Source organism: Macaca thibetana, chromosome 3 (assembly GCF_024542745.1).
Source record: "Macaca thibetana thibetana isolate TM-01 chromosome 3, ASM2454274v1, whole genome shotgun sequence".
NCBI lineage: Eukaryota > Metazoa > Chordata > Mammalia > Primates > Cercopithecidae > Macaca > Macaca thibetana.
This window is the reverse complement of record NC_065580.1, coordinates 146,225,515-146,243,612: the sequence shown is the minus strand read 5'-3', so window position 1 is coordinate 146,243,612 and position 18,098 is coordinate 146,225,515. Positions and strand designations below refer to the sequence as shown.

The 18,098-nt window shown below is 50.7% G+C and overlaps 2 protein-coding genes across 26 annotated transcripts in view; one reads left to right on the top strand and one right to left on the bottom strand.

The window, feature by feature from the left end:
• The window catches only part of PRKAR1B (protein kinase cAMP-dependent type I regulatory subunit beta), a 329,737-nt gene that overhangs the window by 14,364 nt on the left and 297,275 nt on the right, over positions 1–18,098 (top strand). The window lies entirely within an intron of this gene.
• Positions 1–18,098, bottom strand: part of SUN1 (Sad1 and UNC84 domain containing 1) — a 160,355-nt gene that overhangs the window by 12,197 nt on the left and 130,060 nt on the right. For 3 of the 25 annotated variants that reach the window (XM_050784200.1, XM_050784206.1, XM_050784198.1), the window contains 13 exons: positions 14,509–14,706; positions 13,548–13,631; positions 13,127–13,237; positions 11,450–11,548; positions 10,791–10,884; positions 10,166–10,224; positions 9,899–10,041; positions 9,235–9,444; positions 7,803–7,889; positions 6,479–6,522; positions 4,943–5,072; positions 2,567–2,821; positions 616–700 (listed from right to left, as the gene is read on the bottom strand). In XM_050784200.1, coding sequence (XP_050640157.1) covers positions 616–700; positions 2,567–2,821; positions 4,943–5,072; positions 6,479–6,522; positions 7,803–7,889; positions 9,235–9,444; positions 9,899–10,041; positions 10,166–10,224; positions 10,791–10,884; positions 11,450–11,548; positions 13,127–13,237; positions 13,548–13,631; positions 14,509–14,706 — 1,599 coding nt within the window. The remainder of the gene's footprint in view (positions 1–615; positions 701–2,566; positions 2,822–4,942; positions 5,073–6,478; positions 6,523–7,802; positions 7,890–9,234; positions 9,445–9,898; positions 10,042–10,165; positions 10,225–10,790; positions 10,885–11,449; positions 11,549–13,126; positions 13,238–13,547; positions 13,632–14,508; positions 14,707–18,098) is intronic. The other 22 variants (XM_050784220.1, XM_050784223.1, XM_050784218.1 and 19 more) reach the window with 12 other exon arrangements.

The following is an 18,098-nucleotide window of genomic DNA, read 5'->3' as shown; positions in this document are numbered from 1 at the left end:
TCGGAAATGCTCGTGTCTGATCCAGGTGTGCTGCCCCACTCCCCATGGAGGGGCTGTGTGGACCCCAAGACTTTCCTCAGCTGCGATTCTGATTTTCAAATGCATCTGCCCCAAGAGGTCTGGCCTAGGCTTGTTCCCCTGCAGGGTTTCCCAGACCCTGACCACAGCGGCCTTTGTATTTCTCTGAGGTCCTGAAACACTGCCCCCATCATTCCATTTGCTTAGCCTGCTCCTGCTCCCGGTCTGTCTTGCTGCTGAATGGACACCCTCGGGGAGAGCTGTGTGGTCACTGCTGAGTCTCTCCTGAAGGCACTGAACAATCCCCGATCACAGCACAGGAGAGAGTGAAGTCGACCAAACTTTCTGTGCTGTGAACCTTGACTTAGGCACAAGCATGCACCCCCAGCCCTTCCAGGGGAGAACCTGTGCCCCCCAAACACAACTGGCCAGCAAGAAAGAACACCAGGGACATGCCCAGAATCACATGCCTTTTCTCAGATGTGTAAACGTTAGGAGTCTTTACTGCTGGACGTGGGGCAGCAACAGCCTCTCCAGTGCACAACCCTGCTAACAGGTGACCATCTCACTTAGTAATCTGAACGTCTGTTTACTCACCACCAGATTCCAGAGCAAAGTCCACCATCCCAGTCTTATCTTGGGAATACAGCTTCAAGGCGTTGTTCACGATGGCACGTGCTTGCTGGACAGACACGAGGACAGACCACCAAACACCAGAACAGGAGAGGAGAGACTTGGGTTTTAGTGCCATAGATGAGGACCAGACACTTACATTAGAGCATTTTTTTTTTTTTTTTTTTTTTTTTTTTTTGAGACGGAGTCTGGCTCTGTCGCCCATTCTGGAGTGCAGTGGCGCGATCTCGGCTCACTGCAAGCTCTGCCTCCCGGGTTCACGCCATTCTCCTGCCTCAGCCTCCCGAGTAGCTGGGACTACAGGCGCCCGCCACCGCGCCCGGCAAATGTTTTGTATTTTGTAGTAGAGACGGGGTTTCACCGTGTTAGCCAGGATGGTCTCGATCTCCTGGCCTCATGATCCACCCGCCTCGGCCTCCCAAAGTGCTGGGATTACAGGCGTGAGCCACCGCGCCCGGCCAAGAGCATTTTCTCAATGGAACCTATGTAGGGGATCCTAGGCATGAGAGAAGTAACTCCACACTCCAGTCCTGTACCTAACTCCCAAGGCCATAGGATGGAGATGGGACGGCACGAGGTCTCTTCCCCCAGGGCTCAGTCATGGCCGCCATCAATCTTTGAACCAGAAAAATCCCCCAGACGCCATAAAACATGAATAAAGGAAAGATGAGACTTCAAGCCTGGAACACAGGAAATTCTGGGAATTTAGGTATTACTGAGTGACATGGTTTGGCTGTGTCCCTGACCAAGTCTCACCTTGAATTGCAGCTCCCCTAATTGCCATGCTGTGGTGGGGACTGGGTAGGAGGAACCGAGTCATGGCCTTGAATTGCAGTTCCCATAATTCCCACATTGTGGTGGGGACTAGATGGGGGAACCGAGTCATGGCCTTGAATTGCAGCTCCCGTAATTCCCACGCTGTGGTAGGGACTGGGTGGGAGGAACCGAGTCATGGCCTTGAATTGCAGCTCCCCTAATTCCCATGCTGTGGTGGGGACTGGGTGGGGGGAACCAAGTCACGGCCTTGAATTGCAGCTCCCCTAATTCCCATGCTGTGGTAGGGAATGGGTGGGAGGAACCAAGTCATGGCCTTGAATTGCAGCTCCCATAATTCCCACATTGTGGTAGAGACTAGATGGGGGAACCAAGTCATGGCCTTGAATTGCAGCTCCCGTAATTCCCACACTGTGGTAGGGACTGGGTGGGGGGAACCGAGTCATGGCCTTGAATTGCAGCTCCCCTAATTCCCACGCTGTGGTGGGGACTGGGTTGGGGGAACCGAGTCATGGCCTTGAATTGCAGCTCCCATAATTCCCACACTGTGGTGGAGACTAGGTGGGGAAACTGAGTCCTGGGGGTGGGGTTTCTCCCATGCTGTTCTCCTGATAGTGTCTCATGAGATCTGATGGTTTTATAAAGGGAGTTCCCTTGCACATGCTCTCTTGCCTGCCGCCATGTAAGACATGACTTTGCTCCTTGTTCACCTTCCCCCATGATTGTGAGGCTTTCCCAGCCATGTGGAACTGTCAATCATCCTTTCTAAATTGCCCAGTCCTGGGTATGTCTTTATTAGCAGCATGAGAACAGACTAATACACAGAAACATTTTCATGGAACTTCAGAAGGTGTGGCCACCACACAAGCAGATGGGCTCTTTCGGACAAAAAGATTCACAAAGTATAAAGAACTCCCAAGAGGCAGCTCAGTAATGACATCGATAGCAAGAGCTGAAGCTCACCGCACAGGTGCCCCTCCATACACGGCACACTGCCCAGGCACATCCCATCTCACTTATGTCAGCTAAGCATACCCCAGCCAGACCACTCTTAAAACAACACATCAACATCCACGCCTCACAGCGAGGTCTTCAGTCTCAGCAGAGAATGGACTGTAAGCATTTCTTGCCGCCGACTCACCGCCTCTGTTATTCCAGACGCCCCCGCCTCGCTCACAGCAGACACCACGACTTCCGAGGCTGGGAGCCGCTTGGTCACGGAAATGTGGTGGGTGACGTTCCTCAGGATCTGCAGCTCCAGGTCTCGCAGCATCGTGTGCAAGTCGCCTCTGCTCACACACTGCGACGAGAACCTCTGTAGCAGCTGTTCCAGAGAGCCGCCTTGCTGATCTTCGGAAAACAGGAGTTTCACCGTTTCTCTGACTTGCACATCCACCTAGTAAAACAGTAGAGAGACACAAATTTACTATTTTAACTAAATCATTTCCATTCTTTGGGTCCATTATCTTAGATATCTCAGAAGTATTATATATCCTCTCGAAATCTAGAATGTCATTGTGACAGTGTTTTCCTTCGTATTAAATTTAAGAACCTCTCCAATAATGCAGGAACACGTTAAAAAGAACAGAAATAGGCGAGCTCGTGGGATGAGGACGACCTGCATCTTAGGAGCTGCAAGATGCGATGGGGCATGTCCACACCATCCGGAGGTGCATGTCCATCCAGCAAGCACCCGCCGGGCACCCTGCAGCTAGGCACACAGGTGCACTGGAGAGGCCCTGCCATCAACAAACTTGGTCTGGTAAGAAAACAGTCATATAAACGAACCTAAATTATAGCTTCATGTATGCTAAATACGCCCCGTGTTATTTCTACGCACACAAACACATATGTAAATACCTTTTTCTTCTTGCTTTATAACAATAGACCGTGAAGGAAATGGCAAAGCCTATGGCACGGCCGTTCATCACAGCCACCCTCCCACGCTCCACGTGTGGACACACCTTTCTCTAGCCCACACCCGCTAACAGTGGCACGTGGCTGCTTTCTACCCTCACTTCTCCCCACACTAACTTCGCAGCGCTAACCCTCCTGCCTGTGTGGCCTCTGTACTGGTGCCTTTATTTCTGTAGGATGACTCCCAAGGGCATGGTTGTGCGTTTCAAAGAGTGCAGGTATTTGTCACTGGTGAATATCCTAAGATTTTCCCCCCGAGGCCGTGGTTGGTGACAGTCCTCCTGGCCAGGGGAAAGCCCGCTGCCTTGGCCAGTGCTGACAGCAGCCGGCGTCCTCGTGGGCCTGTAGACTACAGATGAGAGCCTGCTGTAGTCTGCAAGTCCCATCAGCAGGACTCAGCTCCCTGATGGCACATTGGCTTTTTCTTTTTTTTTTTGAGACAGAGTCTCACTCTCGCCCAGGCTGGAGTGCAATGGCGTGATCTCGGCTCACTGCAACCTCCGCCTCCCAGGTTCAAGCGATTCTCCTGCCTCGGCCTCCCAAGTAGCTGGGATTACAGACCCATGCCACCACACCCGGCTAATTTTGTATTTTTAGTAGAGGGTTTCACCAAGTTGGCCAGGCTGGTCTCGAACTCCTGACCTCAGGTGATCCACCCGCCTAGGCCTCCCAGACTGCTGGAATTACAGGTGTGAGCCACCGCGCCCAGCCTATCGCACGCTTTCTCTGTCGCCACTGCTTCTCTTCCTACCAATTCTAGGGGCTCTCTGCCCATCAGAGATAATTTTACCACACATATTGCAAATACCTTTACCAATCTACTGTCTGACTTTGACGACTTTTGCCAAATGATTGTGTTTTCATTCTTAAGCAGCTCTAAATGTCTAGATTTTCTCCTCTGCCTAAGGATGATGGACTTGAAGCAATGTCTATGATATGTTTTAACATGAAACAGAGCAAGCAGCAGGTTCAAGGTGAGTCTATTTAATGAAAGGTACACAGCAACAACCCAGCCACAAGTCAGCGCTGGCCCTGGGCTGCACGCACACCAAGGAGACTGGAAAGACGCACGGTGGGTGCTGACAGGCGGTGGTGCGGGAACGGGAAAATCTACAGAGCACTGAATTAGTTATTTTGAAATATTTAAAAAGTTCACATATAGTCAAAAAAGTTTTTAAAGGAAGTTGAAATTAAACAACTTAGGCCAGGCGTGGTGGGTGGCTAAGGCCTGTAATCCCAGCACTTTGGGAGGCCGAAGCAAATAGATCACTTGGAGTCAGGAATCTTGAGACCAGCCTGACCATCGTGGTGAAACCCCGTCTCTACTGAAAACACAAAAATTAGCTGGGCATAGTGGCACGTGCCACTAGTCCCAGCTACTCGGGAGACTAAGGTGGGAGAAGAGTTTGAACCCAAGAGGTGGAGGTGGTCTGCAGTGAGCCGAGATCGTGCCACTGCAGTCTAGCCTGCACGCCACAGCAAGACTCGGTCTCAAAAAAAAAAAAAAAAAAAAAAAAAATTTAAACAACTAATAAACCTAAGTCATCAGGTTTTCTTTTACTCTATTATAAAACAAAAAGTAAACACGCAAGCAGCTCACTCTTTCTTGTAGAGCATCCACTGTCTCACAGCCAGTCTTCATGTGTCGCCAGCTGGACAGCTCTGACTTTAGCTGATCCAGCTCCAGCTGGAGGTGCTCAACCGTGGGCAGGAGCTGCTCACCAACCGCACTGGAATCCAACAGTGAGAATGGGTCACACACAAGCCTCCCAGCCTACACACTTCCCACACTACACACAGGCTGAGGGGACCCGATCCCACTCCTGGGTGTCCTAACTGTACAGATGTCAACCTGTGCCACACTAACATGGAAACTGAATGCCAGTTTCCAATAAAAATCCCAGAGAGGTCGTCTTCTGCATCAATTTATGTCTGTAACATACAAATATCCACACTGCACAAGGAGGCTACCTACAAAAATGCTGCTAGCGGTGTTTCTCAGTGGCGAGTGAGAGCTCTCTCTGAAAACGATTTAAGCATCTAAAAACTTTATTTCTGGACTGGGCACGGTTGCTCATGCCTATAAGCCCAGCACTTTGGGAGGCCGAAGCAGACGGATCACTTGAGGCCTTTATAGGTACACATACTTAATGAGATACTAACAATTAATATCTCAAAAAGCTCATTCCCGGATCAACACTTTAGGACTGACATATTACCGTATTAAAGCAACTTTTTATTGAAATAAAAGCTTTGGAAGAAGAGAAAACTGCTTCAGCTCTCACACCTGTCCTCACAGAGTAGGAACATGGGGCACAGGGGAGGACGGACCCTCCTGAGTGCAGACGCGGGGACCTTGGGAAACCACAACCAAGCCAAGGCTGCCCAATCTAGAAGCGGGGAGGGCTGTGGGGGTATGAGCTGTGTGTATAAAACTAAGGAAGACAGACAAAGCTGCCGTGTTGGGAACACCTGTGAGAAGGAGGCACTCCACTTAAGCAGGCTTCAGGCAAATCAGTAGTTGTGTGGAAGAAAGCCGCCTGGAGTCCTCGAGGAGCAAAACGCCAGCATCCCCAGGAAGCGCAGAGGGACCCGGATGTGCCATGAATTCCAAGGGCAGCAGGGCCAACAGCCACGCAGAGGCCCACCGTGACATGCCCAGCACAAATCGGGTGGTTCTGGAAGCAGGTGTCCTGCCCACCAGGAGCAGCAGCAGGGATGAGGCTGAGCTGTAACCCCACCCACCTAGATGCCAACGGTGCCAGCGCAGGCCCGGCGCAGAGCCCACCATGACACCCACTATGGCATGGGCTGCAAGATGGGCCTTGACCTACTCCCTGAGGGTGGCCCTGCAAGCACACTGGAGACGAAGTTACAGCAGGGGCAAGGGCAGCACCTTTGACACGGAGGTCCATGCCACACGGAAGGGGATGTGGCAAGTCCCTCAGGACCCGTTTGTCCTCACGCAGCCCAGCAGGAGTGTCTGTCAGCACAAACCTCAGGGCCTTCAGGTGACCCACGGTGGAGGCCGGCCCCGTGTCCCCTCGTTCATCACTCTGCTGCCGCTCCACATAACAAACACACACACACACACACACACAGAAGACAAAAGTGAGTGTTTTCCAAATCCTCCTACCTGACTGTTTTTTGCTTGGTCTGTTCTAGTTCCTTCTGGATGGCCTAAAAAATACAAGAAATAATCTACTGAAATACTTAAGTTATATATTAACTTTTCATAAATCCATATACTTAAAACTACATTGATTTCTCTGAAACACCCCCTTTAATTCAAAGTCCAGATCCGCCTGTGGGTGGCAGGTAGGAAGTGTTCATTGTACATTTGAAAGTAACCTTCATCAAGTGTGTGCAGAAAGGAGCACAAATCACACGGGGACGGCCTGGCGGGCTCAGAACATGCAGCTCCCGTAACCAGCACCCAGGCTGGGAGTCAGCTCCCTGTCACACCTCCAAAGTGTGTTCTAAACGTGAAGGACAGGGACACGGCAGAGGCACACATGAAGCTGAGCCATGCTGGCCTGTGCCATCCGCGCGACCTGACAGCAGCACCATGCTGAGTGCCGGCGTCAGCCCCAAGTCTCACTCCACGGAGGTCTCCACAGCCTGGCCCAGGGCAGGCGGACATAGGAGGAGGCACCCTGCAGACCCTCGCGAGCGGACACAGGAGGCGGCGCCCCGCAGACCTTCATGAGTGGACACAGGAGGCGGCACCCCGCAGACCCTCGCAGGCAGGTACATTCTCCCCTCTGCCTGCTCCTCTCAGCCTTCCTCTCCCTCCCAGGTAAACCCGCCTGATCTCACAGGTTCCATAATCCATGAGCAGGTCCCAAGATTCCCAAAAGGGTGTGCTAAAGACAACCCTTAGGCTCACCACGTTTCTCAATGTAGTTCAATACACACATGCACATGTGACACGCCAGGCTCTGTGTCAAGCACCAGAGACACAAAGAGCCGGAACCTGAGCCCCACCCTAACTCCCAAGGGCTGAGGGCAGCGCAGAGGCCCGGCCCCTCCCCTGGCATTCTCAGCAACTAATGGTCCCAGCCTTCCCACCCAAAGCTAGTGCTGTCTGTCAAAAGGTTCAGGTCCTTTATCTCCCCTCTAAAGACACTGCAAGGGGGTGTGTGGCAGCGAGGAAGCACCCTGGAGCCGGAAAAAGCTGGATGGGAACCCAGAGGCCGCCTGGAATTGGCAGAGCCACCTCCTGGCGTGTGCAGCCCTACTCTGTGCCGAGACACAGGGATGAGTGAGTTACACGCCCGATTAAATGTTAGAGTCCCAGAGCCCCTGCCACACCAGACAGAGAACAAGTGTTTCTTTCCACTTTACACAACAGCAAATAGCCTAAAAAGAGGAACATTAAATGACCCAGGGGCTTTAAAATATGAGCCATAGTTGATTTTCTTTTTATTTTAAAAAAGCATAAGGTGCAAAATAAATACCTCAGATTTTTCTCTCAGTTTTCCCAGAATATCTTCCAAGTGTGAGATGCGCACTTCATGTTCTTGGTGAAAAGCCATAAAGTCAGTCTTAGGAAAGAAAAGGGGTGAACAAATGATGGAGAAAGCTAAGCAACAAAAACCTGGCAAGTTAGGCCAAGGCGTTTCTACACGGAATGTCGACAATCAGAGAATCTGCGGTTGCAATGTGGCACAGACCCTACAGGAGTAATCCGCTTAATAACAACATCCTCATCTTCATCCCTAACTCCAGAGATCTTTATTTATATATTTATTTATTTTACGGCTGCACTCCAGCCTGAACCACGGGTCCCCTCTGTGGTTCATTGCAACCTCCACCTCCTGGGCTCAGACGACCCTCCCGCCTCGACCTACTGAGTAGCTGGGACCACAGGCCTGAGCCCAGTGCACTGACGCAGCAAACCCCGTGAGGGCCTGATGCCCACCTCGGGCCACGGTGGGCCGTGCTGCAGCTGTGCTGTCCAGCAGGGCAGCACCAGTCACTCGTGGCTACTGGGCACCTGAAATGGGGCCATGCAAGTGAGAACCTGCCATTTAAAGTTCGATGTGGTGTTGACTGACAAAAATGTAACTACCATATGCTAGTAGTGGCGTCCTCCACTAGGCAGTGCAGATGCAAACATGAGCTAGAGGCTCCGGGAAGCAGGTACCAGGCTCTGCCCGCTGCCAGGTGGCTGAGCGTTTAACACTGCGTGCACCGCTTCTGAGGGAAGCCCTGCTCTGCGTTCCAATCACTGCCATGATCACACCCAGACAGGCACGTGCTGGAAGACAGCTTAAGAATGGGCTCAATCTGTACTAAAATGAGCTCAGGCCACATACAATTTAGTTTTCACTAAACTGTTCTGAAAAGCTGTCGACTATTTTCTTTACAAGAGAGGGCATCCTCTGAAGCAGAGGTTCCTGGGCCCCCCCATGCAATCCCTGCGGTGGGCGGGAGCATCTTGGGCTGCCTCCGAGGCGAAGTGCGTCTGGGGCCCACGTGAGACAGTATGTGTCCATCTCAGTGGTCGTCCTGTCTACAGGGACACTCAGTGGCCGTCCCGTCTGCAGGGACAGAGCACCATGACCTGTCACCAAGAGGGCAATCTGGAGAACAGGACAGGAAAGGCCACGGTTCTTCACGACCGCCAGACTTCCCGCTTGGGGTTATCACACATCTCCTGCCCACCACTTCCACGCGTGCTATGGAAGCCACACCTCCTGGTCATCAGCAGACGATGGGAAACCCACTCCTTCCCCGGCACACTGCTCTCAACAACTAAGAACAGAAAGTGCAACCCCTTGTCACAACGACACCTCTCCCATCCCCTCTGTCGCCCAAAGAGAGAGAACACGGCACCCAGAAGCGCGCTGGTGTCACCGTGGAGCCCGGTAGCCCGGCAGCACTCACCTCCTTCAGGGGCTGTCCCACAGCATCTCTGACCGATGTTGATGGCCCGGCAGCGCCATTGTCCATCTGGTCCACCCGAGCCTGCAGCTTCTGAAGCAAAGTGGTCAGCTCTCGGAGATTCTCGCCATGGTGGTGGCACTGTCCAGACAGGGAGGTCACCTGCTGCTCCATGCCACTCATCCAATGCCATGGAAAAGCCTCGTTGTCACCCTGAAATGGTAAGAGAGGAATGAAACCAGGTAATCAAGTCACCATGAGCAGAGTCAGTCAAAACCTCCAAACAGTGTCCTACAGCAAGACGCCAGCTCTGGGGTGCACAGCACACAAATGGAGGAATCCACAGAAACCTGGAGTATCAGGTTCGATCTTTATGTGCCTGACTATGGGTGGTTCTCATTTGCTTCTCTATACTTTCTGTACTTTGCACAGTAATGAATACTATAATGTTTTTTACATTAAAACTAACTGAATCATGAGAGTACTTTAAATGTGCATTTGAACTCTTAGAACACTTAAGGAGCTCCAAAGACTTGCTTATCTGACATTTAAAAATATTTCCTACAACAGGGCACCTGACCGCAGTGCCTGGCTTACAGCAGTGTGGACGCGTCCCTGAAGACCTCACATGTGCGGTGCCAACTGACAGGCCCTTCTACCCTCTTACCTGCAGAGGCTGGTTCAGGCGAGAAGTCGCGGGTTTAAATACATCCTGGGGGTCATCCACCCGCTGTGTTCTATGCGTGCTTGCCCAGTTCAACACAGGCAGGAACGAAAAGAAATCGCCCTGGCCCCGTAAGGAGAGACCTGCTAAAAGAGAATAACCACCACACGCACACAGGTACACCACGTTTCTCAAAACATGGACTTACACGCTCATTTTTTTCCACTAAGTTACATGTATGTGTATTGCTTAGCCCCTGGATTGACTTACCAAGTAAAAGGAGGAGTGGGACGAGCAAGACTAAAAGCTTGCAGATGTTTCGAAGGCACCTGGGGGTAAAAATGAAAACCTTTGATTTGGAAATAATGAAAGTCAGCATTCACCAATCTGCTTTCCCCCTCTAGATAATTTTGTGCAAAATCCACCCCCCAGTGTTAGAAAAGCAGTTACGGTTTTATCTACAAGGCTTGTGACGCCTACAGGAGAACCTTAGTGTACAACGGCGTCCTCGAGACCTATGGTACCAACTCTCTGGTGCTGTGGGGACGGCCTGAGCTGCCCTGAGTCTCTGCCCCTTCAGGTCACCAGTCTCCCGAGGTGACTGGCGCCACTGGGCACCGCAGCAGGGGAGGAGCCTGGACCTGGGTCCCCACCCTGCCCAGGCCCTTCCAGCTGCCTCACCTCTGCACACTTGTTTTCCTTAATGATATCTGCGCCTTTCTTACCTCACAGGTTGGTTTGAAAAATAAGAATATAAAGGCACTTTTGTAAAATATACAAACACTATGTGAACATAAGCGAAATCCTTATAAAATAACAAATCAAATGAGAGCCTGCGAATGGCACAAAATTGGTTCTTTAAAGCACCAAGCTGACATGATATCCATTTCCTTACCTGGTAAGAAGAAACACATTCAGCCAAGAAATCAAAGTAACAAACTGGTACCATCCAATCCCTAGCCACCAGAACACTCCGGAGGCTGCCTTCCCTACAAGAGAAAACACCAAACGTTCTAAGGAAATGTTCTCAGGAAAACCAAGCTCCTAAATGGACTGTTTCTGTGAAGGCCAAGCAAGAAGCACATGAAGATGAAGCTGGAGGTGAAGAAGTTCCATGATGCTAGTTGCCACGCGAGGCAGTAACGTGCCACGCTGATGAATACATAGGACAGCATGCAGGAGAGGCGAGGCAGTAACGTGATGAACACGCAGGACAGGATGCAGGAGAGGCGAGGCAGTAACGTATCACACTGATGAACACGCAGGACAGGATGCAGGAGAGCAAGCCCCAGATCCATGCATTCTGTGCCCTGCACGGGGCACTCAAGCAGCCGGACTCACCCCAGACGCAACCCCAGAGAAACCAAGGGCGCTCATGCAGCAAGTAGAGTCAGTTAACACTGCTACATCATGAGGAACGAGACACGTTACGCCAAGGGTCAAAGCATGAGAGCCTACATGAGATTTTTACTTGGTTAGGTAAATCATCGAGTGCAGGTGCTTAGCTGCCAGAAGCTCTGGAGAGAACGCAACACAGAAACCCAAAATAGCCACCTGGAGCAACCACGGCCAGCCACAGGGCCGACCACGCCGTCCTAGACACAGCCCGGCCCGCAGCTCCGATCCTGCGCAGAGTCTGCAGCAAGAAGTAACCTGCGCAGAGAAGACGTGTAAGGCCGCAGACAGATGCCAGAGACCAGCCTCCGCACTGACGGCACCGCGGGGACACCCACACCACACACTTCACCAGAGCCCACGTCGGTGGGTCGAGTCTCCTCAAAAAATACGAAAACCAAGTAACTCTTGTAAGTGTTGGCAATACCGCACTGACATTACCATAGGAAAAACTCAGTTCTATATTTAATATTTTCACTCACTTCTGCCTGCAGATACTTCAGATGTAAAATGCAGATATCCCTTACGAAACCCCGGGGGCAGCGGTTGGAAGCCACCCTATAAATATTGGCCATTGGTGCCAGCACAGTTTATATTGGAAAGATAGTACCATATTTTAAAGCAGATTGAAATTCCATAGACCCCTGCAGTTCATACGCTCTAGGTGAGAAATAATTACTCAAAGACCAAAATTCACATTATTCTAAAGGCTAATATTTTCTAGTGAAAAAGTGTTTCAGAAGGGTAACACGGCACTACCGGATGATGGAATGCACCACAATCAACTTAGTATCAAACCTCACATTACAAAAAGCAGGAAACTCATGAAATCCGTTTTGTTCCAGTTTTTTTTTTTTTTTTTTTAAAGAGACAGGGTTTTGCTATGTTGGCCAGGCTGGTCTTGAACTCCCGGCCTCAAGTGATCCACCCGCCTCGGCCTCCCAAAGTAAGTTTTGTTCCAGATCTCATGGTGGGTGGTTCTCTCCTCACACTGACTTAACATCTATATGTTAATTCCTGCAACTATGTAATTACAACATGGCTGGCATGCAAAGAAGTATGGCTTATGAGAATTTAACAGAAAAATCAATTGCTTTACGTTTATTAATTAGCAGATGAGACAATTATTTTTGAAACTTTTTTTTTAAGATGCCAAAAAAGGGTGTCTCTCTGCCAAGAAAGTTTTGAGCCTAGACTGGAAACAAGTAATGTGCTCATGTAAGCTTTGGGGCACAGACAGCAACCACTAAAGCGGCACAGGGCAGAGGTGCAGCCGCGGCGAGCCCCAGTTCCAGTTCCCACATAGCGGGGTGAGCAGGGACTCACCTTTTCTCAATTTTCAATCTCACCGCAAATACACTCCTTTTCAAATGTTTAACTCATCCTAAATAAATGTACAAGGAGGCCAGGTGCAGTGGTTCACACCTGTAATCCCAGAACTTTGGGAGGCCGAGGCAGGTCGATCACCTGAGGTCAGGAGTTCAAGACCAGACTGACCAACATAACGAAATCCTGTCTCTACTAAAAACACAAAAAGAATCCTTCACTCAGGAGGCTGTGGCAGAATTGTCTGAACTCAGGAGGCGGAGGCTGCAGTGAGCCGAGACTGCACCACTGCACTCCAGCCTGGGCGACAGAGTGAGACTCCATCTCCAAAAAATCAATTCACAAGGAATCTTTTCGAGAGAGATTCACCCTGTTTTAAACCAAAGTTAATACTATTCTTGTCAGTTTTTACAGCAAGACTTTAAAGCACTTGAATTCTAAGCACAAACCACACAAGGCGCAAATAGCATGGTGACGGGGCAGGATGAGATGGAGACGGGGAGAGACAACCTGCACACGCCCAGATGTGCCGGAGGGTCCCTGCCCGCCTGGGCGGCCGTGGCGACTGCAAGTGGACAGCTGTGTACGCGTCGAGGTGCCTCTTGCCCTTACAGTCGTCGCCTGTGGGTGACAAGCAGTGAATGTGGCGGATTCACAAGCAAACTCTGTCCATCTCAGCTGTGCACGGCAACGGCAGTCTGAAAAACTAGGAAACTCAATTACACACAAGACAGTTAACAATCAAAGCAAATGCAATCTGGTGGCTATGAGCTTCTGTGATGGGGGCTTAAGCAGCAGCTCCACCAGCCCGTCGTCATCAGTGAGGACCACCATGTCACACGGGCCGCTCATTCTCTGCTAGTGCCCAACGTGACGGCATGTGGGGCCAACTCCACGACCGACGCTCACAGGAAAACGAAGCCATACTTACACAGCACTTCCCCATTTACACTGAGGTGGCCATCCTCTCTGAGAACCTCTCTCACATTCATTCTCCCACAGTAACTGGCATGAGCTGCAACACATGCAAAAAAGGCTTAGAGAACTCACAACACCGAGCTCGAGCGCTCCTCGCACCCTGATGAAGTCACCATGATCAGAGAATGTGCTAGGCTAGCCACTTCCACAGAGCTCACGCAGCGGATGGCTCCTACCACGCCGGTGACAGGGCCCGGGCCACGAGAAGAGACGGGAAAGACCCCCCACCCCCTGGCTAAATCCCGCGCGCAGTCCAAACAATACAAACATCAGCTTAAAATCGTTCTGGGCCGGGCGCAGCAGCTCACGCCTGTAATCCCAGCACGTGGGAGGCTGAGGTGGGCAGATCACAAGGTCAGGAGTTCAAGACCATCTTGGTTAATATGGTGAAACCCATCTCTACTAAAAATATAAAAAATTAGCCGGGCGTGGTGGCGGGCACCTGTAGTCCCAGCTACTCGGGAGACTGAGGCAGGAGAATCGCTTGAACCCAGGAGGCGGAGTTTGCAGTGAGCTGAGATCGCGCCATTGCATTCCAGCCTGGGCAACAAGAGTGAAACTCCGTCTCAAAAAAAAATTCTCAAAAAATAGGTTCTAAATACCACTCAGGTAAAGTTTTTGCTTTAAAAAGCTAATAAAAATCAAAAGTTGAGCACATTAACTTTTCATTTAAGAAATAACCTTAAAGCTGTTTCAACACTGATCAGCTCTGAGAGAACCGAACTACACACAGAACAAAGGAAAAGTTCCACAAGCTCCCAGAGATGCAAGATCCAGAGGGGGAAGCCAGGAGAGGGCCAGCACCAAGACTGCAGGAGGAGGCAGTGAGGGAGGCGCCCGGCGAGGAAAAGCACAGTGCTTTCTCCACCGCGAAAGCGACTGGTGGAAGAAGGAGGGAAAAAATATTTAAATACCTTTTGATTCATGGCTTTTTGATTTAAAGCTTTCGGATTCACAATCTTTTGATTCATAAATTTTCAATTTGTAATTTTCTGATTCATAATTGAGCTTCATTAAAACCACTTGAAAAAGTTGAACTAAAAATGATGAAAAAGATGACGCAGTGTATCTGGCCAGCCACAAAATCCTATTCACGTAGAAAGACGCACCGCCTATTAAAAAACCATGAACACGCGTTATTTCTTCCCATAAAGCCAACATCTACTTCCTGATAAGTCAAGTAGCCAAATTACTCATTTCAGGCACTTTTAGAATGGACACCAAAGATAATCACTTGGGGAACAGCCCAGCTGGTGGTGGACAGGGGACTCTGGAGAGGGGCTGCAGGGTAACCCCCGGGGGACCCCGGAGAGGGGGCTGCGGGGTAACCCCCGGGCGACCCCGGAGAGGGGGCTGCAGGGTAACCCCTGGGGAAGGCCGCCAGCTCTGCTGCCGCACTAGCAATCATCTACAGAGTCCCCGAGTCGCGGCCACTTCACTCCAATGCTGTTTACACATATACTACCACATTCAGATACTGCCAAACAGCCATTTGCTTCATGGCCTCTGACCCACCAGCTTAAGGATGGGACACCGGAGCACCGGAATCACCTCCAGAATCACCTCCTTTCCTATTTATTATTTTTATTCTTAATTTTGTTTTTAGAGACAGGGTCTTTCTCTGTCGCCTAGCAGTGGGATGATCATAGCCCATTGCAGCCTTGAACTCCGGGCCTAAGTGATCCTCCTGCCTCAGCCTCCTGAGTAGCTGGGAGTACAGGCACATGCCATCATGCCCAGCTAATTTGTTTCTGCTTTTTTAGAGATAGGATCTTGCTATGTTACAGCCCAAGCTGGTCCCAAACTCCAGGCCTCATGTGATCCTCCCACCTTTGCCTCCCAAAGATCTGGGATTACAGGCATAAGCCACAGTATCCAGCCTATTTTTTAATTTATTGATTTGAGACAGGTCTCACTCTTGCCCAGGCTGAAGTGCTGGGATACGATCTCAGCTCACTGTAGTCTCGACCTCCTGGGCTCAAGCGATCCTCCTGCCTCAGCCTCCTAAGTAGCTGGGACTGCAGGCATGTGCCACCTCTCACTTCAGAAGATACAATGTGTGTTGGGTGGGGCATGGTGGCTCATGCCTGTAATCCCAGCACTTTGGGAGGCCAAGGCGGGTGAATCACGAGGTCAGGAGTTCAAGACCAGCCTGGCCAACATGGTGAAACCCCAACTCTACTAAAAAGACAAAAATTAGCCGGGCGTGGTGGAATGCGCCTGTAGTCCCAGTTACTAGGGAGGCTGAGGCAGGGGAACTGATTGAAACCGGGAGGTGGAGGCTGCAGTGAGCTGAGATCACATCACTGTACTCCAGCCTGGGCAACAGAGCAAGACTCTGTCTCAAAAAAAAAAAAAAAAAAAAAAAAAAAAAACCATACAAGCATCAATTAACATATAAAATGAAAAGAAAGGCTAAACTGTGCATACACCATGATGGCATTTAAGGAAAAACAAAGCCAAAACTGCACGGTTCTGCAGGTGCATAAGAGAATCCCAGGACAGTCATGCAACAGGAGGCTGACTACTCCTAACCCGTACATTTTAATGGCTAATTTCATGTTATCTGAATTTTACCGCATTTTAAAAAGCGTAAGAATTCCCATTCAACTATTATCATTAGCCGTGGTTCCCCCAGGAGGAGATGGATTGGGTGGGGGGAAAGGACTTACTTTATCTGTACTACTGAAAGACTTTAGAGAGAGAATTACAATACATACATGAAAACAAAAATAAAGAAAATGTGGAGAGAAAATTTATACTTGAGGAAAGCCATATTTATTTTAAGTAAATATGATTATGCAACCAATTCACGCAATCTGACTGTAAGTACGTAGAGAGGAAATTTCTGGAAGTGTGCTTTTTTTCTGGTGTGGCAGCTTGTAGGTGATTTTTATTTTCTTCTTTGTGCCTGATTTTCCAATGTTCTTTGATAAACATATTTTACTGTAATACAGGGAGAACACTAATGTGGGCCGCACAAGTCCTGGCCTTCATCTGAGAGGGTGAGGCAGGTGTGAAGCCCAGAACCCCTGCGGGAAGGATGGGGCTTGTTTTCTCCCCCAAAACACCCAAGACCAACATCTGTGGGGAGGCGCCATGAGACCGACGTCTGCGGGCAGGTACCATGAGTTTCGGGAAGCCACAATCCACACCACACCAACGCCTTTTCCATCTAAAGACACACTCAACTGCACGGCTAAGCTTGGGCCCTGATCCCCAAAATTCTGTCAGTCATAAACACACATTTACTACAACACGCCTAGGGAGGCCTTCGGAAAACAGCAGAGTTTGGTAGCTTCTCTCAATTATCTGTGAACCTCCTTATTCTGCCATAGTAGAGTGTATGGAATGTGCTTTTATTCTAAGAAAAATGTTATGTTCAGCCTATCAATGGCATGCTTCAAAACACAGCCTCAATAAACCCTGAATACAGGGAATCCTTGTGCGTGTCGCGTAAGCTATGCGAGGGCTCACGTGCAGCACCGCACAGGCCGTGGGGTGCCAAGTGCTCATGGAGGCAGGCAGTTAAGGGGGAACACCTGGGTCAGACACCTGGGCTCAGCTCCAGGCTCCCCCACCTGCCTGCGAGCCTCCTGAGCTGGCTGAGCCCCAGTTTGCTTGTCGGTAAAAAGGGGGCTGCCGTGACCACCACGAACAGTGCCTGGCGCAGAGTGGGTGCTCAGTGGTGCTGGTCCACATGGAGGAACCCAAGCGGGCACTGTGCACAGTGCCGTGAGGAAAACCCATGTGCCGCCCTGCTCCCGCCACCTTTCTCGGCCCCTTTCACACTTACTGTGCGGCATTAACACTAGCAGTGTCCATACCACCACAGCAGACACAACCACAAGTGAGGGCCACGAAGACAAGTTGGTAAAAACAAGATGCTAGAACTCTTAGGGCGGAAGCCTTCATCCTGTTGCCATCCTTCATTATGTCCGGTCATTTGAATAATACTGGACGAACGTCCCACGTCATGGGCATAGCTAGGCTTGGAGTGGATAAGACAGACCCGGCCCTGCACTCCTGAGGCTTCCAGCACCTCCAAGCACGGCAGAATGAGGGCTTCAAAGGACAAGGTGCCAAAGGCTTGAGAATGAGGCAGCACCCGGCCCGGCCGAGGGTCCCAGCCTCTTCCTGCCACAAGTGAGAGAGATCCCAGGCCAGGTAATAATGAAGGGCACAGACTCCCAGCCCCTCAGGGCATCGCAGTCCTGCCTGGAAGCCGGAAAGGGGCCTGTGGCTCTGTCTCTCCTGCAGACCTGGGAGGGCACCCCCGCAGGGACACCCACACTCTTTCCCAGTCGCCACTGAGGGAAGTCCATGGACAGAGGTTGTCCATGTCAGGGGGTTCCCTGCAATGACTGCTGCTGCCACAGAACAAACCAGAGCCACGTGTGCTTCCCAGACCCAGATGTTCTCCGAAGGCCCCTCCATCACCATAAGCACGGGGCACCAACCATGGGCAATGGTTTCCTGACAGGAACACTGGCATAAACACTTC